Below are 26,017 nucleotides of genomic sequence, written 5' to 3' on the forward strand. Positions count from 1 at the left end.
GTTTTTAAAGGCTGTTTTTTTTTAATGGTAGTTGTCGTTAGTCGCAAGTTTTGTTATCGGTGGTCGAATCGACTGACGACAGCAGTTGATAGACTAGCGTACAGAGTTTGAGTCGATTTGGTCGAATTGATAACCGAATCGATCCGCCTCCAGAAAGACTTCGTTTTCTCATTTTCTCTCACTCCCCCCCCCCCTTTTTTTTTTTTGTTGGTAAGGCAGGTCTTTCTTGACAATTTCAATATTGTATCTCACTCTGCAAGGAGGTGAAGACGGAGACTCCTTGCAACAGACACCGTGGTGTAGACACGTGACACCGGGCACCGGGCCTGCGGTGACGACCACACCTGATATCGATCCCTCGATTGGTCTGTTGTCGTGCACAACGATTTATCGATTGGTTTGGTTTATTTTTATTTTTTACCTGATGAGGAGGGTGGGTGGAACGCCTGGATGGGGATGTGACGGGACAGCAACATCCTGCCATCCCTCCCCACCGTCCCCCCCAACAAACACACCAGCGAAGCTGGCAGGTTGATCTTCAGCATCGACTGACAGGTTGTGTGCAGTGGGATGTAGGTTGGACAGAAGATGTGGCAGCCATTAAGAGCCATCGCTATTCCAGACTTTCTGACGCAGGAATAACAAATCTCCCCGAGGTAGGAATTTTACGGTTTGGTGTGCCGAGCAGTTGTTCTCATCCCCAGCGATTCTCCTCCGACATATTTCATGTTGATCTTGCCACAGCGAGGCTGAGCGCAGCTCACGGACGTCAGGTGGTACAAAATGGCGTGTGTGTGTGTTTGTGTGCGAGGGAGGGATTTTCTGGCGTTTGTGTCGGTCAGAGACATGCCTGCAGGCCGGCGAGCACAGCGCCACCTCGCGGGGGGCCAACGGTCGACATCCGGGCGTCTGGGCGCTTGCGTCAAAATATGGCCCAGTGACCGCGATGCGCGAGATGGCGTCGCTGCACGTGCGAGGGGAACCTGGCGGGTGTGTCGGGTGGAGGCTGGGGGAGCAGGGGATGGGGAGGAGCAGTCGATCCGACACTTTTCTTGCGGGGGCCGGTGGGACAGGTGAATCGACAGCTGCGGTGAGCGGTGCTGGTGGTGGCTTCACGCGTGTGTGAGTGTGTGAGAGTGTGAGTGTGTGAGTGTGCGGGGGATGACGGGAGGAGGAGAGTAAGAGCTTCACACATTGATCGTTGTGAGCTTGCCCAGCTGCGGACCACCGATAATCCACAAGGTCGTCTGTGGCCGCAGTCCTGCGATGTAAGAGTTAGCAAAGAATGGTTCCTACTGGCTTTCAAAAACGTCTCTTGGGATCCTGACTGTCAAACCATATAGAATGAATGACAAAAAAAAAAAAAAAAACAAAAAAACAAAAAACAAAACAAAAACCAAACAAACCAAAAAACCCCACCAAACAAAAAACAAACAAACAAGAAAACTGTTTTTCTTTCTTTTTTTTTCTTTCTAACTCTCAGAAGTTCGCCATATCGTGAGCCGAAATGATAAGGTGCACGTGGAGAGTCGTTGGTCCGACGGCGCGAGGGGTGAGCGTTTCTCACTAGTCCAGAGAGCGGGGTCCTGGGTTCAAGTCTCGACTTGGTGCTTGTGCCACTTGTTTACATGGCTGCTGCTTTGATGCGATGTAGTCGTAGCTGCTGATGGCGTAAAGCATTAATTCGCTTCTCCCCGTGTTTGAAATTTCGTGTCTGGAGGAGGCACAACAGAGCTGATCTCGTACTGGGGGATGTAACCCTCTTGTTCCTCCTGGAAAGCGAAAACAGCCGAAAAAAAAAAAGGTTTGACATCTTCCATACGCTGCACTCTGGATACAGTGAACCAGTTGCAGTTGTAGTTCGCTGCCCCCTATGCCACGGATTCATAGATGTCTGTTTGTCTATATAAACAATAGACACCGAACAGTCTGACGTCACAGAGAACTGAATTAATTATGAATCACCTTCGGAGGAGTAACAAAAATAAAGAAAAGAAACTGTTCGTCGAAATGGATTTTATTTTCTCCATTTTTGTAGGTTTTTTTTGTGGAGAAGGAATCGCTTGAGGTTTTCCACACACCCGCTGTGCTTCTCCATGTGTCGCAGCAGAAAAGTTCACGAGGACGACAACAAAAAGCGGCGGGGCGTGGTGTGGGTGGCCGAGTGGAAGGACTACGGTACGTGGCGTATCGATCTCCGTGTGACGTCACGTGACTTGGCGACAAGGAGGACGTGGCCGGCGTCCCCCCCACAGACATTTGCTTCGCTCGTGAAAATCAATGGCGGCCGGCAACGCCTCCGGGGGGGGGGAGGGGGATTGGGGTGAGGGTGGGGGGAGAGGGATGCAGGTCCGGGCATGCGCAGCATGATGCTCGCCATCCGTACCCCGCCCCCTCCCAGCCACAAACAAACTCTTGCCGTTGGTTAGTGTTGCTGGTGGTGACGTCGTCGAGAGAGTTTAGGTGGAAAGAGAAGTTGAAAGAGTACGAAAGGTAAACGGCTGTCTAAGCCTGTGGTCGTAGAGAAAACATTGTAAGTGGTTCACCGTGGCTAGGGCACGTGCACTCTTATCTCTCTTGTCATCTTTCTTCTTGTTATCGTCAATGTGTGTGCGTGAGAGAGAGAGAGAGTGGAATGGGTACAAAAAGTGGACATCAGCGGTCCCATGGACCAGTGGCAGTCAAGGGGTCAGTGAAGTGTGAGTGGTTCGCCTGTCAATTCATGTAAGACATTTGTCTCCCTTGATAAATCAGCTTAATTCGTGTGGAGTGGGCAGGGGGACAGGGCTTCATCTCACAGCCCCACACAGCCTCGAACTGGCGACTTTGCACTACTACAGCCAGACATATTCTACTTTTACATTCGGCGACAACTCGAAAGTCTATTGTGGTGGTCACCGGAGAGTATATGTGAATGAAGTGTAGTAGGGGTGCGAGTGTGTGTTTAAAGGGGTAGGGGGTGGTTATCGGTAAGTCAGCCAGTCCTTCAAACAGATGCCACATGCAGAAAAAAAACAGCTTGCCCGCGACGAGAACTGAACCCAGGACAGCCTGTATTGACAGCCAGGACACACTGTATTGGTGACCGCTGTTGAAGAGACGGGTGGGGTGTGAGCAGTCTGTATATTGTTTTCCTCTCGTGATGCGAAATCACCGCTTGGTGGAGCCGCTGTCAAGCAAACCAACGATAAAAGCTGTGTACTGAGAGGACCGTACGCAAAGGTCTTTCGTAACCGGACAAACATGGCGAATGTTTGAACAAGTTGCAGAGAATTGCTACAGGAGGTTATTGAGAAAACGTCCACAAACATTTGTCCATCTCTGGCTGGTTAGGAATCAATGGTCTTTATGCTTGTCTCTGACGTCGTTACAGACTTGGTGGTTGACACTGTCAGTGGCAGTGTGGCTGACAGTGTCAGTGTGGCTTGACAATGGCAGTGTGGTTGACAGTGTCAGTGGCAGTGTGGTTGACAGTGTCAGTGGCAGTGTGGTTGACAGTGTCAGTGGCAGTGTGGTTGACAGTGTCAGTGGCAGTGTGGTTGACAGTGTCAGTGGCAGTGTGGTTGACATTGTCAGTGGCAGTGTGGCTTGTCAGTGGCAGTGTGGCTTGACAGTGTCAGTGGCAGTGTGGTTGACAGTGTCGTAGTGTGCTGGCTGCCACAACATTCCTGTCACACTCTTGTCACAAGCCGCCCTGCTCCAGTTTACAGACAGTACGCCATGATCACCAGGATGGAGTGAGGGAGCGACAGAACAATTCTGTTGAAAGACACTTGTTACATCACACAGCAGCGTCACTGACGTCACACCTCCAACGTCACAATTGTACACATGCACGTGGACTTTTCCACATCGCCAAACATGTTGTGCTGATCCGTGCATCACATATATCAGAGAACTCGTGTCCTCCTCCCACCGTTTTTTGTGGTTGTGTGTGGGGTGGGTGGGTGGGTAGGGCAGGAGGGTGGGTGAGCTGAGAGAAATTAATGTCAGATAATATCACCAGCATTAGGTAACCCCTCTCTCTCTTCTGTCTGTGCACGTGCAAAGAGCAATCATTGTTTAAAAAAGCCCACCCAAACCTCCAGCGTTAATTGGAAGCAGCCCCCCTCCGATGTCTGTACACCAGCGTCTGCTGCCGCCTCGCGTGGCGTCACTGGGATGCTTGGCATCCACCTCCCTGGCGTCTGATGCTGTGTGCGCGTGCGCAGTAGAAAGTAACCAACCTTGCCCACCCTCTTGCCCACCCACCTACCCGCCCACGAAGTGTCTCGTCTCGTCTCGTGTTCTCTCGGCTTCGCGTGACGCTCGGCGTTAACTCGGGGGCAGTCGATGGCCGTGAGCAGCTCGGCTTATCACTCACTCCCCTCAAAGGTCTCCGTGTCTGTAATCGGCATTGTGACACATTTGTGGGTAGGTAATCGGGGATTTCAGCACGTAGTATAGGTAACCATGGGGCTGTGAACGTTTCCTTCCTAAAAAAAAAGAAAAGAGAATTTCAGTGATAGGTTGTGACACGTTTCGGTGTCGGTAACCATGAGAATGTCACAGGTTCCAGTACAGGTAACCAGGGGAGCGTGACATTTTTCAGGTAACCTGGCATGGTAACGTGAGAGTTCTGGCAGCACCCTTCTGGCATCTTTCCTCTCCACTCTCTCCGTTCGGGTGGCTGTGCGTTACGTCAGCGTGTCCACCTGCATCACCTGCCTCCCGGCCATGACGTAACGGACACGTAGCTGACCCATATCTTGCCTTCTCACGTGCGCCGCTGGTGCAAGTGCGTCACTCGGAGACTTGTCCCAGCCTTCCCCTGTAGTCCTCTACCCGTACAGGAGAGGCGGGTGTGTGTGAGAGCGCTGTTGTGACGTGTGGTCGATTCGGACTGTGAGCAGCAGAATTATATCGAACTACCGTACCATGACCTGCTGACCTTATTTCACAGAAAGCTTCTCCATGGTGAAAGGATATATTTATAAATAATTATTACAAACCCAGGTTGGCGCAGCTGTCCGCTGTGCTTAATGTGCGTCACGGTTTAGTGACGTGTCGGCGTGACGCTAAACGGCGTGCCGCGCTGGCTCTGCTGTTGGCGTGAGCTCAGATTTATTCGCAGCGTACCTTTGTTGTGACCTCACAGAGGCCCTGACTCCTGACCCTAACTCCGATGATGGAATGTCGTATCAAATGTGTTTGGGGGGGGGGGGGGAGAGGGATCCATTATAGCCAGGGTCGTCGACACGTGATGACACAGCGGTACCTTCGCTACATCCGGGCATCATCTAGTCCACTTCATTGTCGTCTCTACCACCCCCTCCTCCTTTTTTTTCTACTCCGTCAAGTAGCTATTTCCCTTTTTGTAAGTTTTTACATGCGTGGGCGATGACAGGCTAATTTTGGAGTTGTCATATCCTTGTAGGCTGTCTTCTCGCACCGGAAGTGATGAACTACACCTCATGTAGGTCTGTCTTGTGAGTGAAGTCCCGACACGCGCCGCGCGCACAGGGGGAAACAACTCACAACTTGCATCAGGCGTGTGTCAGTAAATGCAGGTGAAGTACAGTTGCTTGAAGTGTGGTTTCTGTGGGTGGAGTTGAACTACAACGGACTTCACGCCATAAAAAACTGGTTTCGCTTGATGTGACGGTCACGTGGTGTTGAAGTGTTGAGCTTGGGACAGTGTGGAGATGAAACAACAGGACGACTAGTCGCACACAATAGTTGTTATGAGCATAATAGTCTTTTTATGATCACTCTTGACGAGTGGTCCTCTTCTTTTATAGCAGTTTTGTTTTCGCTGTGAAGTTGTCACGCATTGAGAGAGAGTAGGGTGACCCGGGGATCTGACGGGTGGGTGAGGATGACGAGGGTTAATGATGTGTGGGGTGAGTGGCTGCTGTACATGTGTACATGTATTATATATACTGTGGTGCTAGTCGAGTTTGTGGGTGGGACTTACACACAGGTGGCAGTTACCGTGTACGTCACACACAGCTAGCATTGTCCTTCGGTGAGACAATCCGTGACGTGAGAGTGCGTGACGGTGTGATGTAACTATGTGACAGTGTAGAATGAGGCACTGGTCTCAAACCTGTTCATTGCCTCTTCTAATGGTAGTTACAAATAGTGAAAAGTCTGTCGTCTGCTAATGTAGAAATTTTATTTCAGCCACAATAAAAGAATTAACGAAACATTCTCCATGACCTGGAGTTTTTCATGCTTAGGTACAGTACATGATGACCTGTGTAGATGATATTTATAAAGATTGTTGTGACATCACTTTGTCACTCAGCTTTCATGCAATTGTTTCCCCAACTCTGTGTATTTTTAGGCTCTTATTCGATGCAGAATCTGTATGTAGATAAAAGTATGTGTTCGTAGGCATTTCATGTACATTATTTTATGTTCGTTAAAGGCTGACCCAAGAGGACAATTATTTTGATTTTTTATTTTGAAAAGTGATTGAAAAGATATTATTTCTAAAAATATAATCTAACAACTTATTTCTCAGCTAGTTTTGAAAAGAGGTCATGACATTTTTCGCCTTATTAGCATATTCTCGATTTTCTCATCTCGCATTGGCTGCAGTCACGGTGACGTGAGGTGTTTGAATTTAAGTCAGCCCACGTGTGCTTTTATTAAAAATAAAAATAAAAATTGAGTACACATGTTTGTAATAATAAGCTTGATTTTTGGATAAGTTGCATGCAGTTTGGATACGATGCATGCAACTTTAACCTTAATTTCATTTTTGTCGTGGGTTGGCCTTTAATGTGGAAGCATTGTGTGGTGAGCGTACACAGTGTGTGTGTGTGTGTCACGTGGTTTTGAATGTGAAATGCCGGCACTTGTAGGACTCCGCTCGTAGTCTTTAATCCTTTAGTTGGTCACAAGATCCGACCAGCGTCATAAGTGACCTTTAGGGAGCCGGCTGTCGTTGTGCGGGCAACAGAGCTCTAACATGATTTTGGTTTTTGCTGCTGCTTGTCTAGGCTGGAGGACCAGGCGCCGCCGCCCAGTGCCAAGAAGTCCAGAAGGAAGACGGTGAGTACAGCACCTTTTTTGTCTCCATCGCACCAGAGAGTCAACGCCCGCCATCTCCTCACAATTTACCTTTGCGCCGACTGGCAGGCACAACGTCCTCCAGGACCCTGACTCCCAGACACTGGAGCCTGTGTTGTGCCTGCGAGTTCTGGCTTCTCTCCTCCGACACCCCCTCCCCACCCTGCATCTTTCTATTACACGTATATGCACATACTCGCAGATGTATACGCGCAGTCGGGCGGGCACACATTCTTTCTCTCTCTCTGTCTCATGCATTTTTTTGTGTTCAAGCGCGCGCACTGCCTAACACGCACGCACGCTACCCGAGAGCACCAAGCCCTGGATGCCGGCGCGAGGTTACACGAGGGCACTGTGGGGTAACTTTTGCCAAGAGCACCCGCAGTTGCATGGGTGCAGTGCTGCAGGAAGAAGGAATAATATTGCTTGGGGACGGAGGGGTAGAGGGAGGGATGGGGTTGAGGTAGGATGCGAGCGGGGTGCGGCTGGGAGCGGCAGCTGGGTGGGGCGCGAGGCGTGGAGAGGCGGGTGTGAGGCTGGTGTCGCATGTGGGAATGAAGGGGGCACTGGGGGAGATGGGAGGAAACGATAGGGGCGAGTCCTACTTAGATAGTGGCGGCATGCTGCTGATGGACTCCGCTGGTTCCCACTCACTGCCTGCCTGCTTTCTCTCAATCTGTCCTCCTTTTATTTTTAAGTTGCATGTTGTTGCAGTGTGTGTTGGTTTTTTTTTGTTTATTTTTTTTTTTTCCCCAGGACGTTTTGTCCACAGACTAGGTTGTGTTGACGCAAACAGTTGTTGTGTTGACACAAAACACAGTGAGGTTTTCGTTGATTTACGTGAAAGTTGCACGGTAAGTTGAACTCAGGTCATCTGGGACACCAGAAACCTTCTCAGTGCAGGCGACGATACCCGGGCTGCAGACTTCACAAACCTACAGACTAGAATTTTTTCCCACCCAACTCTCCTTCCCTTGCAGACCCCTATTCCATGGTACCCACGTGATCATTTCGTTCTATAGAAACTCCCGGTTCAACTGCCGCTTTCAAAATAGCTGTTTTCTCCCCTTGATTTGAACGGGTGGCTTTGTCTCTACAAATTAATGTGTATTCAGTGATTAGCATTGATCTTTGGGGGGTCCTCCACCCGGTTTGGATGGAATGGTGGAGGCGTTTAACATGGCAATCCTTGTCTCGTGATTAAGAAGTGGTCCCAGTGGTAACCTGCTCGAGGTTGCCTGGCGTGATCATCACCTTGTGTTATCTACCTTGTGCTCTCCGCATACATTAGTCATCAGACACTGAAAAAAGAAAAATTTCAAGGGAATCGTAACCGGACATACGTAGCTGTCTATGACATGCATGTTATATGGCTGTTATGTCAGAATATGCCAAACGTAATTGAATATTCGAAATGTGTATCCTGTTAGGATCATCTTAAATGTTTCCAGTTAATTTCACTCCCACGAGAGCCGGGTGCTCGCTTTTTTCTTGTCACAATCACGCGGCAGTGGGGGTTGGGAGGTATATACATGTCAAGGACCCGGTCACGTGTCATCCGACCCTTTCTCCCCTCCTCACCTGTGAAAAAAAGGTGTTGTGGGGAGGGGATAGCAACGGCAGTTGGTCCTGTACAGGATGTTCGCCCTGCTTGCGTTTCAGATGCTCGGCTTTCATGTTGGTAATGAACGCCCGGCGCCGTTGTGGTAAACTTGTGACCTGGGTGGCCTTTCACCCTAACGGATAGATGACCTGGCGACCCCTAAAGCTAGACCAGAGGTTTTTTTTTTTTTCATCAGTACGTAAAGGCAGGTATCCGTTACCTCCAAGTCCGGAAAGGTAGGGTTTTCTTTGCCTTCAGACCTGCAAGGAGTATCTAGGCATCACAGAACAGTCGGAGGACCAACTCCCGAGGTAACTCACTCGGTGGACGGTTAGCGCTCCACGTCTTCAATCTGGGCAGATAATACTTGCCATGAAGATTATGGGGAGATAATAGATGCTTTGCGAGTTGCGATTTGCATCCTCATCGAGAATAAATCATCAAAGATCAGGTTAAGGGGATTCTGTTTCACGCAAGCTTGTTAACTCCCATCCGACCGCATCTGAGGGGTGTTGATACCCCACACCAAGTAGCTTGACGGTTGGATGGAAGAACGTCTGGCAGCCGACATGGCGCACAAGGGGTTAATTGTACCCATGAACGGACAGTACCCGACATGGTTGCTGGGTAGGAAACAAAAAGTTTGCTCGTGCACTTCAGACACACCGCGCGAGAGGAGGATTTAGAAGCGAGGTTGCATCCCTTCATCTTGCCTCGTTGCTGGAGTCTGTCGGTAGATCTCCTCACGCGCCGTTAATGCGTTAAAAAAAACAAAAAACAAAAAACAAAAACAAACCCACATACGCACACAGAGTGTACTGTACACTTGTTCAAAATAGAAAGGAATGTTGCAGGCGTGTGAAGTATGTCGCTGTGCACGGTTGCCCCTCCTTTAGGGTGTGTCAGCAGCAGGGAGGGTGCGCTCGCCGACTGCTCGCTTCTACATCTTCACGGGGGGAGCTCGGGTGCTGGTGGCAGCAGGCGCGGGTGTCATGGTCTCGCCACCCAGCACCTTGCCAGCACACCTCCAGCCTCCGACTACAGTCACAGACCCTGCCAGCCGCTGGCGTGTCGGGGAAAGAGGGAGCAGGGTGGATGTGTGTGTATATACATATTATCTGTCGACACACACCTCAGTCGTCTATCTAAACAAAATGTTGTAGCACTTGATGTAATCATGTCGGTGTTCATGAATTCCACGTCAGGAGAAGTGTGGGGGGGGATAGAGTGTGTTGTTTTGTTGTTGTTGATCTGAAGGCGAGCGATTGTAATAAGACGAACGTACACTTACTTACCTTCCATGCGCACAACACGAGCCCCGCAGATGACGATGAGGATGAAGAGATTCGTAGATAAATCGAACAGACACAAGTTCAGAGGAATGTCACTGAGATATTTGTAAAGAAAATGGCGGACGACGATTTCTTGCTCACTCGGCCATTAGAGAGCTTCTGTTCTCTTACCTATGACGTCATTTTTCTGCTTCAAGTGACGTGGAGCAAATGACGCACGCAAGACGTCAGACACAAGACGTCATTGTACACGAGACCTGCCACAACTCATGACAAGAGATTCATTTGCATTTTGCCTTGCGAGGTCAAAGGTGCTGGCAGTGCACAGTGTAGTCGTGGTTGTACTTGGTTCCACCCAGGCAGACGATCGTCAGGGAGAGAACTACAGGTGAGGACGTCATTGCCGACTCCACCCTGCCACCCTAACACACCTGCAACACAGTGATTGTCTGTGCCCTCCACCAACGGATAGACTGGTTCAGTCGAAATGGTGTGACGTAATAGCCGAGGTCAGGGTGCAGGGTGTGAGGTCCACCCGGGGTATTGTGTACCCGGCCGTAAGATAGGAATCGTTGTACATAATTTATGGTTGAGCGTTCTTCCGTGTCGACGGGCACTCGGTGCATTGACACCTGTAGGTTTGCTTTTGTGGGTTAGGAGGGCGGTTTGACGCTGTATGATGACGATGGTGATTGTTGTTGTTGATGTTGATGATGGAGTATTTTCTGACACAAATTCACGTAAAAACGGAGAATTAGGATAATGATGGTCACTCAAGAGTAAAGGATGCACAGCTTAGTCCAACATTCCTGTCAGATTAGACAGCCACCCTGATCTTTGTACAAACACTTATTTTCTCTCCTTATTGTATTTGTTTTAAAGTCAAAGAATATTTCCTTAGATCGAGGACTACATGTAAAAAAAAAGGGCATAAGTATTGTTACCTCGTATATAAACATTGACATTTTTGTCACTACTGCTGACCTGACCTACATCTGGGGTCATAAAGGCAACGACGTCTCGGGTGCCGACATTACAGACTGTCTGCGGGTATGGGACTGTTCGCACCGAGTGGACAGACTGGTGGCGGTGACATATCAGTGACATTATCAAATCACATCACAACCCAAGAAGTGTAAATAAATATATCAGCCATTTGTTTCTTTTTTTCTTCGTTTTTAAAATTTTTTAATGAAAGATGTGCTTTTTTTTTTTTGAGAGGCACAAGGAAGTCTCCACACAAGGAAGAGTCGCCTTGTCCTTTGTCTCGGTATGTAAGTGCAGCATTGTGTGTTGTTGGTGTTGTTGCTGTGTTGTATTATCTGTAAGTGTGAGAGCCGAGCTTTGCTGTAAGTCCTGGAGGTAAAGCCAGCCTGTGGTTGGAGTAGAAGACTCCGGGTGGAGTGCGGTTAGCAGGCAGTACACCCGGGTATGTCTGTGCCACAGAACACACATCATAGCGGGACTGTGGGAGGCATGGGTACACACACCTAGGTGAGAATGCCCCCAGGTAGAGGGCACGCCAGGTGTACTTACAATACTTACATGTAGACACACTGTCACAGGGCACGCGGGGCATAGTTACAACGAGCTTTGCAAAAGAAAAAAAAGGGTTTCCGTGGCGGAGACGGTTCGCGGGCATAATTAGTGTTAGATGGTTAACTGAGGGCCTCCAAGACCTGTTTCCCTCATCAGCAGCCTCATGCGCGACTTGATAGCAAATCACCTGGAAGAGATGGTGTAGCAAGGGGGGTGGGGGGAGTGTTCTTATTGTAACATGTCCCTCCCCGACTTTTTCTTTCTTATACATTCACACGTTCACCTTTAAGATTTTATTCACCGTTTCTTTCATTTATTCCGGAGAACGATGCGGTTGAGCATGGGGTTAGGTGTCAGGAGGTCAAGAAGGCGACTACACCAGGCTGATCCCCGGAGAGTAAACACGCGCACGATACGACGGACCCTCCGAGTCAACTTAATCTCCGCCAGTCGTGGCGAGTGTGAATTGACACAAGGAAGACATGTTGTGTGTGACACCAGGTATTGTCACAGCTCTGTCAACAAATTGCAGATAATCTCCAGGTGACGGCAACAGTCGGGGTTGTTTTTGTTGTTATTTTGTTGAAGTTGTTGTTTGTATATCAGAGTAAGACGTGTGCTCACACAGCCCATGGCTGATGATGGAGCCAGTGATGTAAGCTTTTACAAAACATAGCAAACTAGGTAAAGAGTCTTTTAACTAATTTTTTTCTTCCTTAAAACAACGTTTATTCCAGCTTTTATTCTTCCATTGTGTCGGTGTGTCCCTCGTTTCGTCTCATACGTTTGTTTTTTTTCTTTCTTCATACTTGTAAGTTCACCAGTGAAGTGCAGAAATGTACGGTTTTTTAGAGAATTTTTAGGGGAGTATAGCATCCACACCCCGACCCCATTTCTGTGCAGGATAATTACTCCCCAGCTGTGAGAGAGAGAGCGTGCGCTACACGAGCATCGTACAGTGGAGCCTGTCTCCCACTCCCTGTGTGAGGGATTCAGTCCTCGCCTCGACGATGACTTGAAGAAGGAGAATAGTGAGGTGTTCAGTTCTTCCGTCTGTGTATGGCTAAAATGTTCTCACTGAGGTGGTACATGTGGTCAGAAAGGAGTCGCGGTGTTGCCAGAGATGCGAGCTCAGTCGGGTTCGCTTCCATGGTTTCTGGATGTTGAGTAGAGATTGAGTAGAGGCAGGAGATTGTATGTAGAGGTACAGTATGAAAGTGTACCTGACTTCGGGGCTGGGGGAGGGTTCGGTACCGAGAAAGTGATGGCCACCCCCTGCCCTCACACACAGCTTGTCCTCGTCTCTAACATAACAGGACATCTTCCCAACGACTGAAGGTTTACGGGACTACCTACATCTTTCATTTTTATGCCAGAAGCATCTTTCGTGGAGGGAGCTCGGCATGCGCTGGTAGCCACGGAGAACCCGCAGGAGGAAAGAGGAAGGTCTGTATGGGAGGACAGGTGTGACTGTGTAGGACGCAAGTGATGAGCAAAGTCTGACGAGCCGATTGCCATCAGCGGACAGACTCGGAGGTGGGCTTCGTGCTGGCTTAGTGGGGGGATGCTGGGGCTTAGTGGGGGGATGCTGGGTAATGAAGAAGATCATACCAGCAATTACACCGCTCTCCACGTGATCAAGCTGAGCCGCCTCTGTCATTGCCATCACCGGAAAAGGGAGGAGGGTGCTTGTGGTTGCAGGGAGTGGGGGCGGGTGTACAGAGACAGGGATAATTAAAAAAAAAAGTCAGACGTGTGATATTTTGCTTTGCGTGCAAGGTCTCCTGTGGTGGTCGATCTGTTGCCACTGTTCTTGCTGACCTTTCGACGCGCTCGCTAGCACCGAGAAAAAAAAAAAAGAAAGGAGGCAGCAGAGGTGATGGCTGGCTGGCTAGCAGGCTGGCTGGCCTGGTGCTGCGTATTTCATTCATCCGCCCTAAAAGTGCAGCAACCTGCAGATCGAACAACGTGAACGAATCATATTGCGCGAGGCTGGCTTGTCTCCTTGCCGCGCCCGTGACGTCACTAAACCGTCTGTTCACGTGACGTTGGCGGAAGTTGAATGTCGGGAGCCCGGTGCAAAGGTCACCGCGTGCTTAGCGACATGAACAGTCGTGTTGTTTGGGGTTAGGGGGGAGGATGTCGGCAGTCAAAGCCAGCAAAAAGAAATGGCAGAAAAATAAATGGAGAGAAGACGAGGGCAAGGAGGCGCGAGAGTGGAGCGGTGATGAGGAAGCCAGTCAACGGCCAAGCAACTGAGAGGAAGGCACGTGAGGCTGACACGATGAAAGATGAGTTGACTACACGAGCAGCGGGCGGAGGATTTTCGCAGGTAAACACGGGGAAACGGCCCCCAAAATAGAAGACGCATAACTGGCTGCCCATAAATAAAGATGTAGGCTGAAGTGGGGACGAGTGTGTGGGGGATAGCGGGAGGGGTGAAGGTTGATGACGTGGTTTTTATTACCGGCAGACGACAAACAGAGGTATGGGACACAGGTGAGAGAGGAATTATGACAAACGTGAGAGAGAAGTCGGGACCGTTACTTGTTCCGCTTTGTAGGACACATAGGTAGAGAGCAAATAACACAGAGCATCGGGGTAAGTGACGTAGCAACAATCAACCACACGGCTTCGGTGACGTAGCAACACAAGCTGGTGTCCAGGTGTCCAACATTATAAACCACAGCGACTCCGATGACAACTGCGATGGCTGGGTGACGTAACAACGTGCAATCATCTGGTAACGTAACAAGCCGAAGCGTCTTAGTGACGTAGGTGTGTGTCAAATGGATTGCAAACAGGTGGCTGGTGACCCATGACCTTTACCTTGCAGCGTTTGCATCTTGTCTGTCGTCATCAACATCATCGAGAATGTATGCAGCTACTGTGGAGATCTGTTCGTCAAGATGTGTGTAGATAAGGAGAGCTTGGGGACGAAGGGCATCATCGTAGAAACGGAATCATGAAGGGTGAGCGATACGTTGAGTGAGCATTTACCGAAGCATACCCTGGGTAGCGTATGGGGTAGTCGTTGTGCAGGACGCTAATAATACATTTTTCGTGCAGTGTTCAATATTTTGGTGTAAGGTTTACTCTTTGATCTTTTAGACCTGACGACGAGGGTTCGTTAGGACGAGGCTGTGTGGCGCGTGCTGATGACAGTGCGCGACAACCTGGGTGTAGACAGAGACGGCGAGCGATGCGGGTGGGCGGGCGGGTGATGGGGTAGACGACACGAAGAAAAGGGTAGACTGTAAAGGTTTTGAGTATTCTGAGCACGACCTTTTAAGGTAAGTTTGCTGGCGATCCTGCGGTCCAATCTCTGCGTCATCCTGATTAAAAAAAAAAAAAACACCTAAAAAGGAAAAAAATCTAGCGACCGCGCGCCACACCTCTCGGCTAACCGGGCCGGCAGCTTGTTTGCCGAGCCAGGTTTACACAAACCCCAAGCTGAAGATGGAGATGACCCGAGTGCGGCGATTAGCATGTCGCTAGAGGCCGACCGCTCCGCCCTGCTGCTGCAGCAGCATCCTCTCCTGCTTCCCCCGACCTCCGGCTGCCTCTCCTCCGGCCTGGCGGCTCTGGTGTGGGGCGCAGCGCGCGTGGTGCATGACGGGTGTGAGGGCCGACTGCTGACGTGGGCATGGTAGTAGTCGTAGTCGTAGCTCCGTCTTATTCGTTGTCGTAAGCGTGGCTAGAGCTTGGTGGACAGTGAGGTCAGGCGACCGCCCCCTAGTGTCACACCACGTCACGTGCTGTCGCAAAGTCACGCGATGTCGTACGATACTTGAGGTGGAATGAGCGTTACGTCACATAACATGCGTGTAACGTCTTTTGGAAACGCGTTAGTAAAACGGGGTCAGAGTGACATCACGTGAACGGAAGGTGGGAGCTTTTTTTTTTTTATTCACTTTCGTCCTCGACTCCACCCAAACAAACGAGCGGGAAGGGGTTGAGAGAGAGAGAAGGGGGGAGAGTTCAGTGTCCAAGCAGTGAGAACAAAGACGTGGATGCGGTAGGTAGGTCTGACAGCATGGCGAGAAATCCTTTGCCTCCAGGCTGTCATTGACGAGGGCAGGGACGCTTGATCCACAGGTGAAGGGGAGGGGAGCAGGTAACCCCCCTCTCAGAAAAGCAGCACGGTCAGCATCTTCGTCTGAGTGGGGGGAAGTCAAACAGCGCCCCCATCGCCTTCTTGAAGTTTGTCTTACCTGTTTGCCGCGGCATCCGTTTGATGGAGCAGCGCGCGGTGACGCCCACCTGTGCAAGGTAACGTCAAACTGATAGTAGACAGTAGACAGACGTAGGTACACTTACAAACCGCCTTCAACCAGATGTCTTTGACAACGAGATGGAGAACTCTCGGTATTGCACGATGATCGGAAGATGTGCTGACGACTGTCAAGAAATGAACTCAGTCAGACCGACAGAGGAACGACTTCTAGACATTTTGCTCGGACCTGTGGTTGCACAAAAGCTCTGTTAATATGTGTGTGTGTGAGAGTGTGTCTGAGAGTGTGTGTGTGTGTGAGACGGACTATCGCACACTGTTTCCACCCGATGCTGTCTGTATGCGATGGTCGGGTAGCAAAGACTTTGACTTTATTCCACTGATCTCGTTATCACGCGCATCATTGTCCGACTTCTTTTCGTTCATCTGATTGGATGATGCTGTCACGTGGTGTACACTCTTTTCTTACTTGATAAAGAGGACTTGTTTGTCGATCGTCACCTTCAGTCGTCTTCTTGTGTTAGATACTAGTGTGGATGTTTTTTTTTTTTTTTAATGAACCTTGACCTCGTGTGACACATTTTCTCTCCTCGACATCCTGCCTTTGGACCAGCCTCGCGCTCTTACCTGACTTTGTACAGGTAGACAGACATTAGCGTCGGCAAACGGTGATACCATGGCAACCATGAACAAAGTACATGGAGAAAGATGAAGAATGGATGAACGAGCAGACTAGTGCACTTGATATGTGTGTATGTTGGTGCGCGCGTGTGTGCGCGAGAGAAGATGCAGACACTTTGTTTGGCAGTCAGGTCCTGGTGTAGTTTTTGTGGATTTCAAAAAAAAAAAAAAAAAGTAATGACCCCCTTCTTGTCCACCCAGCACCTTAGCAGACCTTATGATGGAGTGAAGGAGGGAGCTGATGCTGTCTGCCACGTGTTGGCTGCTGGAGAGGAGGTCAGCATCTGAACGAGTGAGGGACAGAGGGATGCGAACAGCTTGAAAACAAAAACAGAATGGAGGGGGGGGGCATGTTTGACAGGATCCGGGGGCGGAAAGCGAGCTTGTGGGGGAAGGGGCCTGTCAGGAAAAGATCAATGAAAGCCAAACGGATGGAGTGGGGTGGCGGGGGTCGTGACGTGGGGAGGGAGGGTTTATTAATGAAAGGAGCAAAGCTGAGAGAAGACAAAGGAGGCTTTGTCAGCACAAATCTTGGGCGAGTGTCTTTACTGATGAAGACACCTTGTACAGTTGTTGACACAACAACATCACTGTGCATATATATGTATGTCGTGATATTATCACAGGTGTATCGTGAAGATTGACCTGAGGCTCATTTGCATGTGCAGTCGACCTCCCCCGACCAACTGATTGTGTTTGCATGTGTGCAGAGACTTGCAGCGATTACAATGAGATTTTTTGACAGTTGTATTCCACTTAGGGTTTGTTTATCTCGTGACATGACATCTTAGTGCGCCAGATTTTTTGGGGGAAAAAGTCCAACAATTTTTCAGGCGACTTTAGTAGGTCTTGTAGACTATTTCGCGGACTTACCTCAGGTGGGACACTTCAGTGACCTGAGGTCAGTGACATCTGTGTGCAGGTCAACGATGTCAAGTAGTTTGTGAGATTTGTGGATACACAGAGTTACAGTGAAGCTTGTGTGAACAAACAAATCATTGGTCCGTTCGTCAGTACGTATCAGTCCATCTCTCTCTCGTCACAAGCGACACACAGACATACAAACTCCGCACACACACACATACCGATATACACACGTATATGAGGAAATGAGGCAGATGATCATGTAAGGCATCTAACACTCAGACTAATGAGGTATTTGTAGCAATCAGTAGATTCTAGCTCAGGCTACAGACATAATTATATTCATACATACAAGACTTGCTTATGGTCGATCAGTTCATCCCGACAAGCTGCACAGACTGATAAGGCAATAGGTCAGGCTCTACCGACCCATGGAATAAATAAATGAGTGAATAATCACACACGTACATCCACACTTATAACGTTCGTACGTACGTACGTCCATCCATATCAGTGGAAGTCTCCTACTAACCGATCTACCCGAGTCTGAAAATGTCGGCATAAAAACAGACTCACAGAACTTTGGACAGAGATGTGAATGGAGGGACAGAAGGTCGACTGTCAGCGAGAGCGACGACACGTTACAGCTCGGTGTGTCACCACGTAGACTGGACGACAGTACCCTGACCCCGTGACCTCAGTGCTGCCTGCGTCACACGGCGCTCGATCACAAGGCCTCCCAGCGCTCCACCGTCTTACGTCATTCGTCGCGCGGCAGTCCGCGGCGCTGTGTCGCACTTCCTTCCCCTCCCCGCTCCTCCCTGCTCCCCCACATCCCTCCAAGCCACAGACATACGTCTTTCGGCCGACGTCAGCGCCGACACCGCGACACACAGCAGCGCCGCAGACCGTTGCGGGGTCGTGACCTGCGTCAGGGTTTTGTTGGCCGTCACGAGTGCAGGAGAGCGTGACGCCGTGAACAGGGTGTGTGAGCGTTCATAGCACTGTGACATGGCGTGACCATCAACTGACGCACCTTTACTTTTGTCTGGATCGCGCGTCGTGCATGTGTGTGCTTGTGCGTGCATGCACTCGTGATTTTTAAGCAAAAAAAAAAAATCCACACCCACCCCAACCCTACCTCAACTCAAAGAGAATACAACCAAAGTAGTTGATGTCGTTGCACGACAGCTGTTTTCAGACTGTAGACCATCGTCCACTCAGTCTAATCAAAGATACCGACTACCAGTAGTTACTACTGTTAGTTAAACCCTGTCGGTGCGATGTAGGGTGGGTTAACGGGGTAGATGGGGGGCGAGAGAGAGAGAGCGATAGTCAGGTTCAAGGTTGTGTCGAAGACGTGACAGTTCATGTGGTTTGAAGCTAAGAAAGCTTACTGTCAGACAGGTAGATAGGGTTCAAGGACTTGAAGAGGAAAAGTGTCGGACACACTTCTGGAGGTTGTAAAGGTCACGTTACGACCTCAGCACGTCACGTGACAATCTCTGCGGTTCTCGTTCGCCATTGACGTCTCCTTTAACAGTTTGGTTTCTCAGACCCTAAGGACCACCTTTAGCTGTAATGCAGCTTTTCATATCCTCAACAGACGATAACGCGCGTCAGATTACGATAACGAGCGGGGACGTACCCTCTTCGGGGTACTGGGGAAGACCGGAGCGTACCCGGGGTATGCATGAACTGACACCCTTCACGATTCGACGAGTTGACGTCTCGTTTGAATGCACGTGCCACGGGCGCACCCCTTCTCCCTCTTTCTCTTGGCGTGGGGTGCTTTTGGAACCTACCCGGAGTTGGTCTAGTTCCGAGGTCGACACCCCGACCTGTCAGCGTACGGAGCAAAAGGAGGATATGGGGTAGATAAGGTCAAGGTCAAGCCGCTGACCCGGAAGGACCCGATGAAGAGGCCAAACTGGGCGTCGGAGTCTGGGTGAGCAAGGTGACCTAGGGTGACTCCGCCCTGTGGAGGTCCTTCAAGGACTGGCTCAGGCCAGTCTCGTCCCCTGGAGAAGAGGGATGCCGATAAGATAAGGAGTCGTCTCCGCGACGAGTAGGAACCACCCAGGGTGTGGAGAAGGGAGGCGAGGCAGATAAGAGGTTGTCACCCTTCTTGGGTAGGGGTCGGGGTCAGCTGAAAGATGGGGAAAGAGGGTTTGGGAGGCGGCTAGTCACCGTGGTGGGACTGGTGTGTGTGTGTGAGAGAGATACAGTGTGTGTGTGAGATAGAGACAGAAAATATGTGTGCGCGCGCTGCAGTTTACTAAACAAAAAAAAAAAAAAAAAAAAGAGAGAGAGAAAAGTTTGCTGTCTCTGAAAGAAAAAAAAAGGTATCAGAACGATTTACTCCAGTGATCACCACGATCTGACACACAGATAGTGCACTTGCATGTAGCGGCAACTGTTCGGGGTGGGAACATTCGCTCCGCCGTTCGTATAAGGAAAGGACCGTGAAATCATTGGGTCCTACCCGCCCAGGGTGACAGCAGACGAGGCTCGAAATTCAATAAACCGTAAAGAGCGTTTTTTTTTTTGTTAGCAGCGAACATTTGTGTAAAGTAAATCCTAATGATAGGTAAGTTTTGAGGGACAAGAAAGGAATGTGCAGTACGGGACAGACTCGTCAGCTGCCCCGCGGCCTGTCGGGTGGACTGTGGTGACTCACAGGACAGTCGGTGCCGCTGGGGTACATGTTGCTAAAGTGTTAACACAATGTGGAGAAACTTGACCAAAAATACCCGCTAATTGTATGCTGATAATTGTATATGGCCCTCGACTGATGTTATAAATATCCAAATGACCCTCGGCAGAAAAAGCACGCTAGCCTGCTCTAGATAATAACTGACGTGACAAAAGCCAGTAGACTGTTCGTCAGATTTTTTCCCCCTCTGTCTCTCCTTTAGCAAAGCACATTGCAAGGTGGAAAAGATCACGAGGACAACGAAGTGCGACAATGGAAGCACATTTACTTCATCAGGTGACTTGGTCCAGCAGTAACACGTGATAGACTGACAGGAGGGACTACTCACTGAATACATCCTCCTGCAGTTAAACTTACCCTCTGATTACCCACTCTTTACCCTTTTGCTTTTGTTTTAGTTTTCAGTCTTCTCTCATGCCATGTTCTGTACCCTGTTGATTCAGAACATCGACATACATCACTGAAGCCACCCGCCATCTCACTTGCGTTTCCCTTTAAACAGCACGAGACAATGTTTACTGGTAAACATGTTGTTACTGACCTACCACAGACTTAGTTACCGTTACACCACCACCTCAGCCATCAGTCCAGTGATTCTGTGAAGCACGCACTAGTCACACGTTCACCACGCACGTGTCTCGCGAGGTTATCGCCAGGCGACCGTCGTCGTGGGCGTCAGTGGGTCTGGGTGTGGTGGGGTCTGCAGATGGAACGAACGACTGTTTCGACGACCACTGCCCAAGATACGGGAGGAGGACCGCGAGAAGCAACATCTGATGCTCCCTCCCTTTTCTCTGTCGGCCCAGATCTTAGTGCACTGCCACCCGCCCTCATGCACCCCACACCCGCCCTTCGTCATCACACTCCCTCCCAATCTGCCTCTAGTTTCCACATTTGGGGGGTGAAGTTTGGCGAACGATGCGGGGGTCAGAAAGGAGGTTAAGCGCGAGATAAGGGTCAAGAACGCTGCGGATAAGGGAGACAGACACGCGGACAGGTGCACAGACAGACGAACACACGAGTCATTCAGTGGCTGGCAGGCGAGCGAAGTGATTGGACAGGAGGCACGTTATCGCCGCTAACATCGGACCACATCCGTTAGTCGTCCTACCCTTCCCATCCTCCAACATCAGGATGACACCGCCCCCCCCCCACCTTACCCTGTCCTGATGTCGGCTGCAGAAGTGTGACGTTGCCGGTGACGTTCTGTCAACTTCCTGCCGACGGACAACGTAGTTCACCCTTGTCCGCCACGTCATACCAACGTGATTCCGCCGTTTTCGCGACGTCATAACCAGTATTATGGTGATGACGTCACAACAACTTTCTCCCACAGTCTCCGTCACAACCAGCGTTCGTCCAGCGATGTCACGCGGTATCGATGTCACGCGCAAGGTAACGGCCCTCAGTCCCGTAACGTTGCACTGCTTGACCCCTGTGGGGCCGCGTGAAGGAAACGAGTGGTAACCTCGTGACGTCGGATCACGTGAGCCTCCAGGAGACAGCAGCAAGTTTACTCCTCCATGATGGAGAGCGTCCTTGGATTGGAGCAGAGGATAACTGTCACAACACCACGGGAGGTCGGGGGTTGGGGATGGAAGGGGAGACAGAAATGATGTGAATCTGTGACTCCTCCCCACGCCTCCAACTGGGGTCCGTGCATACAAGGGGTACGTGGGTACAAGGTAGCAGGGAGTCAGGGAGACGAAATGCACAGCCACTATCTTCAATTTCGGCATCTTTGGAATGCTTCTGCCTGGTGTCTCTGGTTGTCAAGGTAACGCAGTCAAGGCGTCTTCACGCCACGCTCATGGCAGTAAAGATGGTCGTCAGCGTGTGTAACCCTTCGCATCCAATCCAGCTTCATTTGTATGTGTGCGCATGCGCGGAAGATAACTGATGCAAGAACGATAAAAATATTTCTCTCGTGACGCAACGGCGGAGAACAAGGACGACGTTGTGTCGGCCGCTGGCTGGAAGCTGATGGCGGAGGTGAGGAGAGTGTTGGGGGTGGGGACAGGGGGATGGTGGGGTGGGTGACGTCGCTGATCTCCCCAATCGCCGTTTGAATCAAAGTTTTTGCGATAGTTTCTTTTGCAGCAGTGGAAAGGTTGCCTGCCTGTCATCAGTGCTGACATCTGACACCAGTGTGCAATAAACGTTACAGTAACGTCCTGCCATGGCGGCGGTGATGGAGAGTTGGAGGCTGGGTAGATGAGGAATGTGTGTGTGTGTGGGGGAAATTACGTCAGGTCTCGCGTCTCATCGTGCTAGACGAGATTTGGTGAGAGCTGAGGGTAGCGTTTTGTCAAGACGAGGCGGACCGGTCATCTTTGCTAGTGCAAGTCACGGGGGAGGACTGCGGCTCGTGAGCGCTGGTCATCCTCACCACACGGAGGAGAAAGAAATTTGAGAGTTATGAGGGATTCTCTCCCCTTCCTCAACAATAGTGATGAGGATGCACGACAAAGAGGCGATAACTGTGAAGAAGCACGTGCAGAAAGCGCTTCCAGTTTTCTAGATTCTGTGTTTGTGTGAGTGTGAGTGTGAGTGGTGTAACGAGTAAAGTTTTTCTCTCTGAACAGCCAGAAGTGTAATGGAGGCTTCAAAGTGGGTTGACTGGGTGGCGGGTGGAGATATAATTGTGGTCGCTACATTGACCAGCTGGTGATCTGGAAGTTGGTCAAGGCTGCTAGCTGCATGGTTAACACTAAGCAGTCAGCTAAAATGTCAGATGTCAGCAGTTTAAGGGACTGCTGGGGCAAGATAGATATCCTGACTAATCCCAGTCCTGGGAAAAGCTGAGTTTATCTCAACCTTCAGCCTCACGCGCACCCCAGGGGAAGCTTGTGTAAACAACCTCAACATAAGCTGCGACACCTTCATTAAATGTGCGCCATGAGGCCTGCACCTCATCCACAACATCGGCATCAACACCCGCCTGCAGCTGTGGAATATTTGTGAATATTTCTGCACAGACTGACAGACTGACAGACTGTCGCTGTAGACGGTTGCTAATGAAAGGACAGGTTGCTTGTCTACCAGTCTTGGACTTCAGGGGGTAGACATTCAGTCAGGGGATGGACTCTTTCTTTTCTGGTCCCAGTGACACAGTAGGTAACATTTTAGTCTTCTCTTGTAAACAAATTGTAAACCGCCTGGAGATGAACTGGCGACAATAGTTTGGAAAACGATGACCGCGGTGATGAGAATCAGCAACTCCAGGTGTCGACCAACAAACAGGAGGTCGTCTGAGGAAATGGAACAACGACGAGTTGTTTTAAAGTTTGAATTTCAATAAACAGATATTACCAGAATTACTGAACTGATTGTCAGTAACTACTGACGAGACCACAGCTGGTTCACGATTTTAAATTATAGATGGAGGCTCATTTAACGGCCATCGGTTATCATGTATTAAACATGCATCGCCTGGGGCTGTCATCCACTGTCACGCAAAAGAAAAAAAAGCATTGACATTATCATGTGCAGACTAAGTGTGAACACACAATGCACTCGTGTACATTCGTTGATATGTTTGTAAATAATAAAAATAATGCCGGTGAGGCTGTGGTCTCGTCGTAGTGTCGCTTGATAGTGGTCGGGTTGGCGAGGTGATTTGTTGGTTTGGGGGGAAAGTGATTAGAGCTTCGGGTGGTTTCACACTGAGGGGGGAGTGTGAACTGTGTGTTGAATGTCATGGCTGTCAAACTGTAATGCTAAGTATTACATTTCTCACATGTAATGTTGACTGTTATGTTTATCAACTATGATGTTGACTATTACATTGACTAACTGTAGTTTGCCAGAGTAATTTATCTGATTGTGATCAGCGGGACTAGGAGGACTCTGCTTTGTTTGTGTTACAAGGATGCACGTGTAACTGTAAATACCGGCGGCTGTAATTACCACAGGTAACTGTTACAGTCGGTCTCGCGAGGTCTCGTTGCCTCCATGACACCTTGTTCACTGTTACTTGATCCGGTTCTCAATATACATTTCGTATTCTTTGAACCTTCGAAAAAAGATTTTTTGTCTCCAGCAATTGTAGATGACTCAGGTTGACACGACCTCGGTGGCTGGGGGATGGTGGGGCCTGTCCTCACTCACTAGCTGGCCCCTCCCCTTCCCCTCCCTCGTCTCTACGTCTTTGCCTGGTACGGGAGGAGTGTGTGGGGGGATGCTAACTGGGTGGAGCCCGGGGAGGTAGGTGGGTAGGAGGCGGGGATCGTCTTGCTGTATCTGAGAGACGTAAACCCTCGGCTACGGCGCGCCATCTTTAACCCGGAGCTGTAAAACTCCAAGGGAGGGAAGCGAGATTGCTCGCCTAATCTGTAATCGGATCGCAGGGAATCGGATTTCGAGACAAGAACGCTGGAGGGGAGAGGAGGAGGGATAAAACACACACACACACCTATATATAGACACCTCACAGACATATGCACACATGCGCCTACACACACACCCATACGCGCACCCCCTCAAATTCACACAGACGTACGCACAAACACTAACACAGATACCAATACAGGTATTCACACAGACATGCGCACACACAGGGGAGAGAGAGAGGGAGGACAACAAGCGGTCGTTCTTGGGAGACTTTCCTTCAGCCCGGCGATAAGGTGGCTGGGTTCCGATACCACTGCCACACTTGCACAGGTGGGAATGGCAGCACTACGTCACGAGGCACCAGCCCCTCCCTCCAGCACCCTCCTTGACATCTGCAAGGAGTAAACAGGTACAGGTAGCGACCTACGTGGCAGCCCTGCGCCTCGCACAGCTCCAGCCGAGCCCGCGGCCACTCCTTGCCACTCCTTGCCACTCCCTTGCCGCACACAATTGGGCCTGCCTCCACTCCTCCTCCCCCTCCATCTTCCTTATCCACTCCTCCTCCCCCCACTGTAACCGTTACTGCGGCAGGTCGCGCCGCTGATTGCGTCTGTGCGCTGCGCCGCCAACGGTTCCCCCCCTCCCCACAACCCCCTCCCGGAGTTTCGCGCTCGACAAAAAAAAAAACTCTGGCGTTACCTGACTTACCTACCGGCAGGGGAGGTCACTTCATGGACCGTGTCGGCACTGGCTACCCCCCCCTCACTCCCCTGCCCAAGAGTAACAGCGTTTGATCCTGTCAGCCGTTAGGTGGGGGGTGGGGAGGTCGGGGTGTGGCTGGGGGTACAGGCGCGTGGGCTCCCGGACGGAGCGAGATGGATTCTTTGGCAGCGCTGCCAACCCGCGCGCACAGGGTCTCGCTCCTTGCAGACTGCACTCTGCGGGGGGACTACCCGGGAGTGTACACTACCAGGGGACTCCTTTACCCCTCTACCCCCTCGCCTGGTGCCCTGCCCTGCCTGCCCTGCCCCGCCCCTGCACTGCGCGTCGATCAGGAAGCTGTGTGATGTAGCTCTGTGACCAGAATGTCGAACACTGTGACCACCACCACCACCTCTCCTCCCTCTCCTCCTCTCCTCCTCCCCACACACACTCTGCGCCTCGGGAGGTGAGCGAGGTGGGCGGGGCAGTGGGCTCGGCAGCTTCTGCCTTCTGTCCAAGTAAGTAACGAAACTCTCCCTCCTCCCCCTCACACACTTACCACCCGCCCACCCACCCCGCCGTGCGTAGGAACTGGCGCTGCTTCCTCTGTAGCCTCACGAGCGCCGTGTTTGTGTGTGTGAGAGTGTGTACGCGTGCAGGCACGTGTGGGAGCGAGGCCGGCGCCAACAAGATCCTAGTCTGTGGTGCGTGTGTGCGTGTGAGAGAGAGACTACACTGTGTATGAGGGATCTGTGACGAAGTGGTGAGCGGCGGACAGACGCACGAACGAGTAGGGATAGTGGGAGCGACGAGGGAAGAGAGATAGCGGCTGTTGTTGTTGTCGGGTTGTGGATGTGGCGGTGGCGGCCACTCCCTGTACGGAGTTTCGCCAAGGCTGGGAGGTCGAGTGAGTGTTCACCTCACTCAGTGCACGTCACAGGAAGGTCACGCGCTCAGTTCCTGGTACTTTTGGAAATGACCGAGGGTGTGGTGAG

At 50.6% G+C, this 26,017-nt stretch overlaps 1 protein-coding gene and 1 long non-coding RNA gene across 2 annotated transcripts in view; one reads left to right on the forward strand and one right to left on the reverse strand.

Annotated features, from left to right (window-relative positions):
- Positions 1-26,017, forward strand: part of LOC112560681 (zinc finger and SCAN domain-containing protein 31-like) — a 47,095-nt gene that overhangs the window by 6,056 nt on the left and 15,022 nt on the right. Inside the window, exon 3 of the mRNA XM_025232696.1 lies at positions 6,990-7,041. Coding sequence (XP_025088481.1) covers positions 6,990-7,041 — 52 coding nt within the window. The remainder of the gene's footprint in view (positions 1-6,989; positions 7,042-26,017) is intronic.
- Positions 7,798-10,834, reverse strand: LOC112560683. The gene is made up of 2 exons (XR_003098568.1): positions 9,958-10,834; positions 7,798-8,360 (listed from the first exon to the last, which is right to left on the reverse strand). It is a non-coding gene; the product is annotated as an uncharacterized LOC112560683 (long non-coding RNA).

Source organism: Pomacea canaliculata, linkage group LG3 (assembly GCF_003073045.1).
Source record: "Pomacea canaliculata isolate SZHN2017 linkage group LG3, ASM307304v1, whole genome shotgun sequence".
Classification (NCBI taxonomy): Eukaryota; Metazoa; Mollusca; class Gastropoda; order Architaenioglossa; family Ampullariidae; genus Pomacea; species Pomacea canaliculata.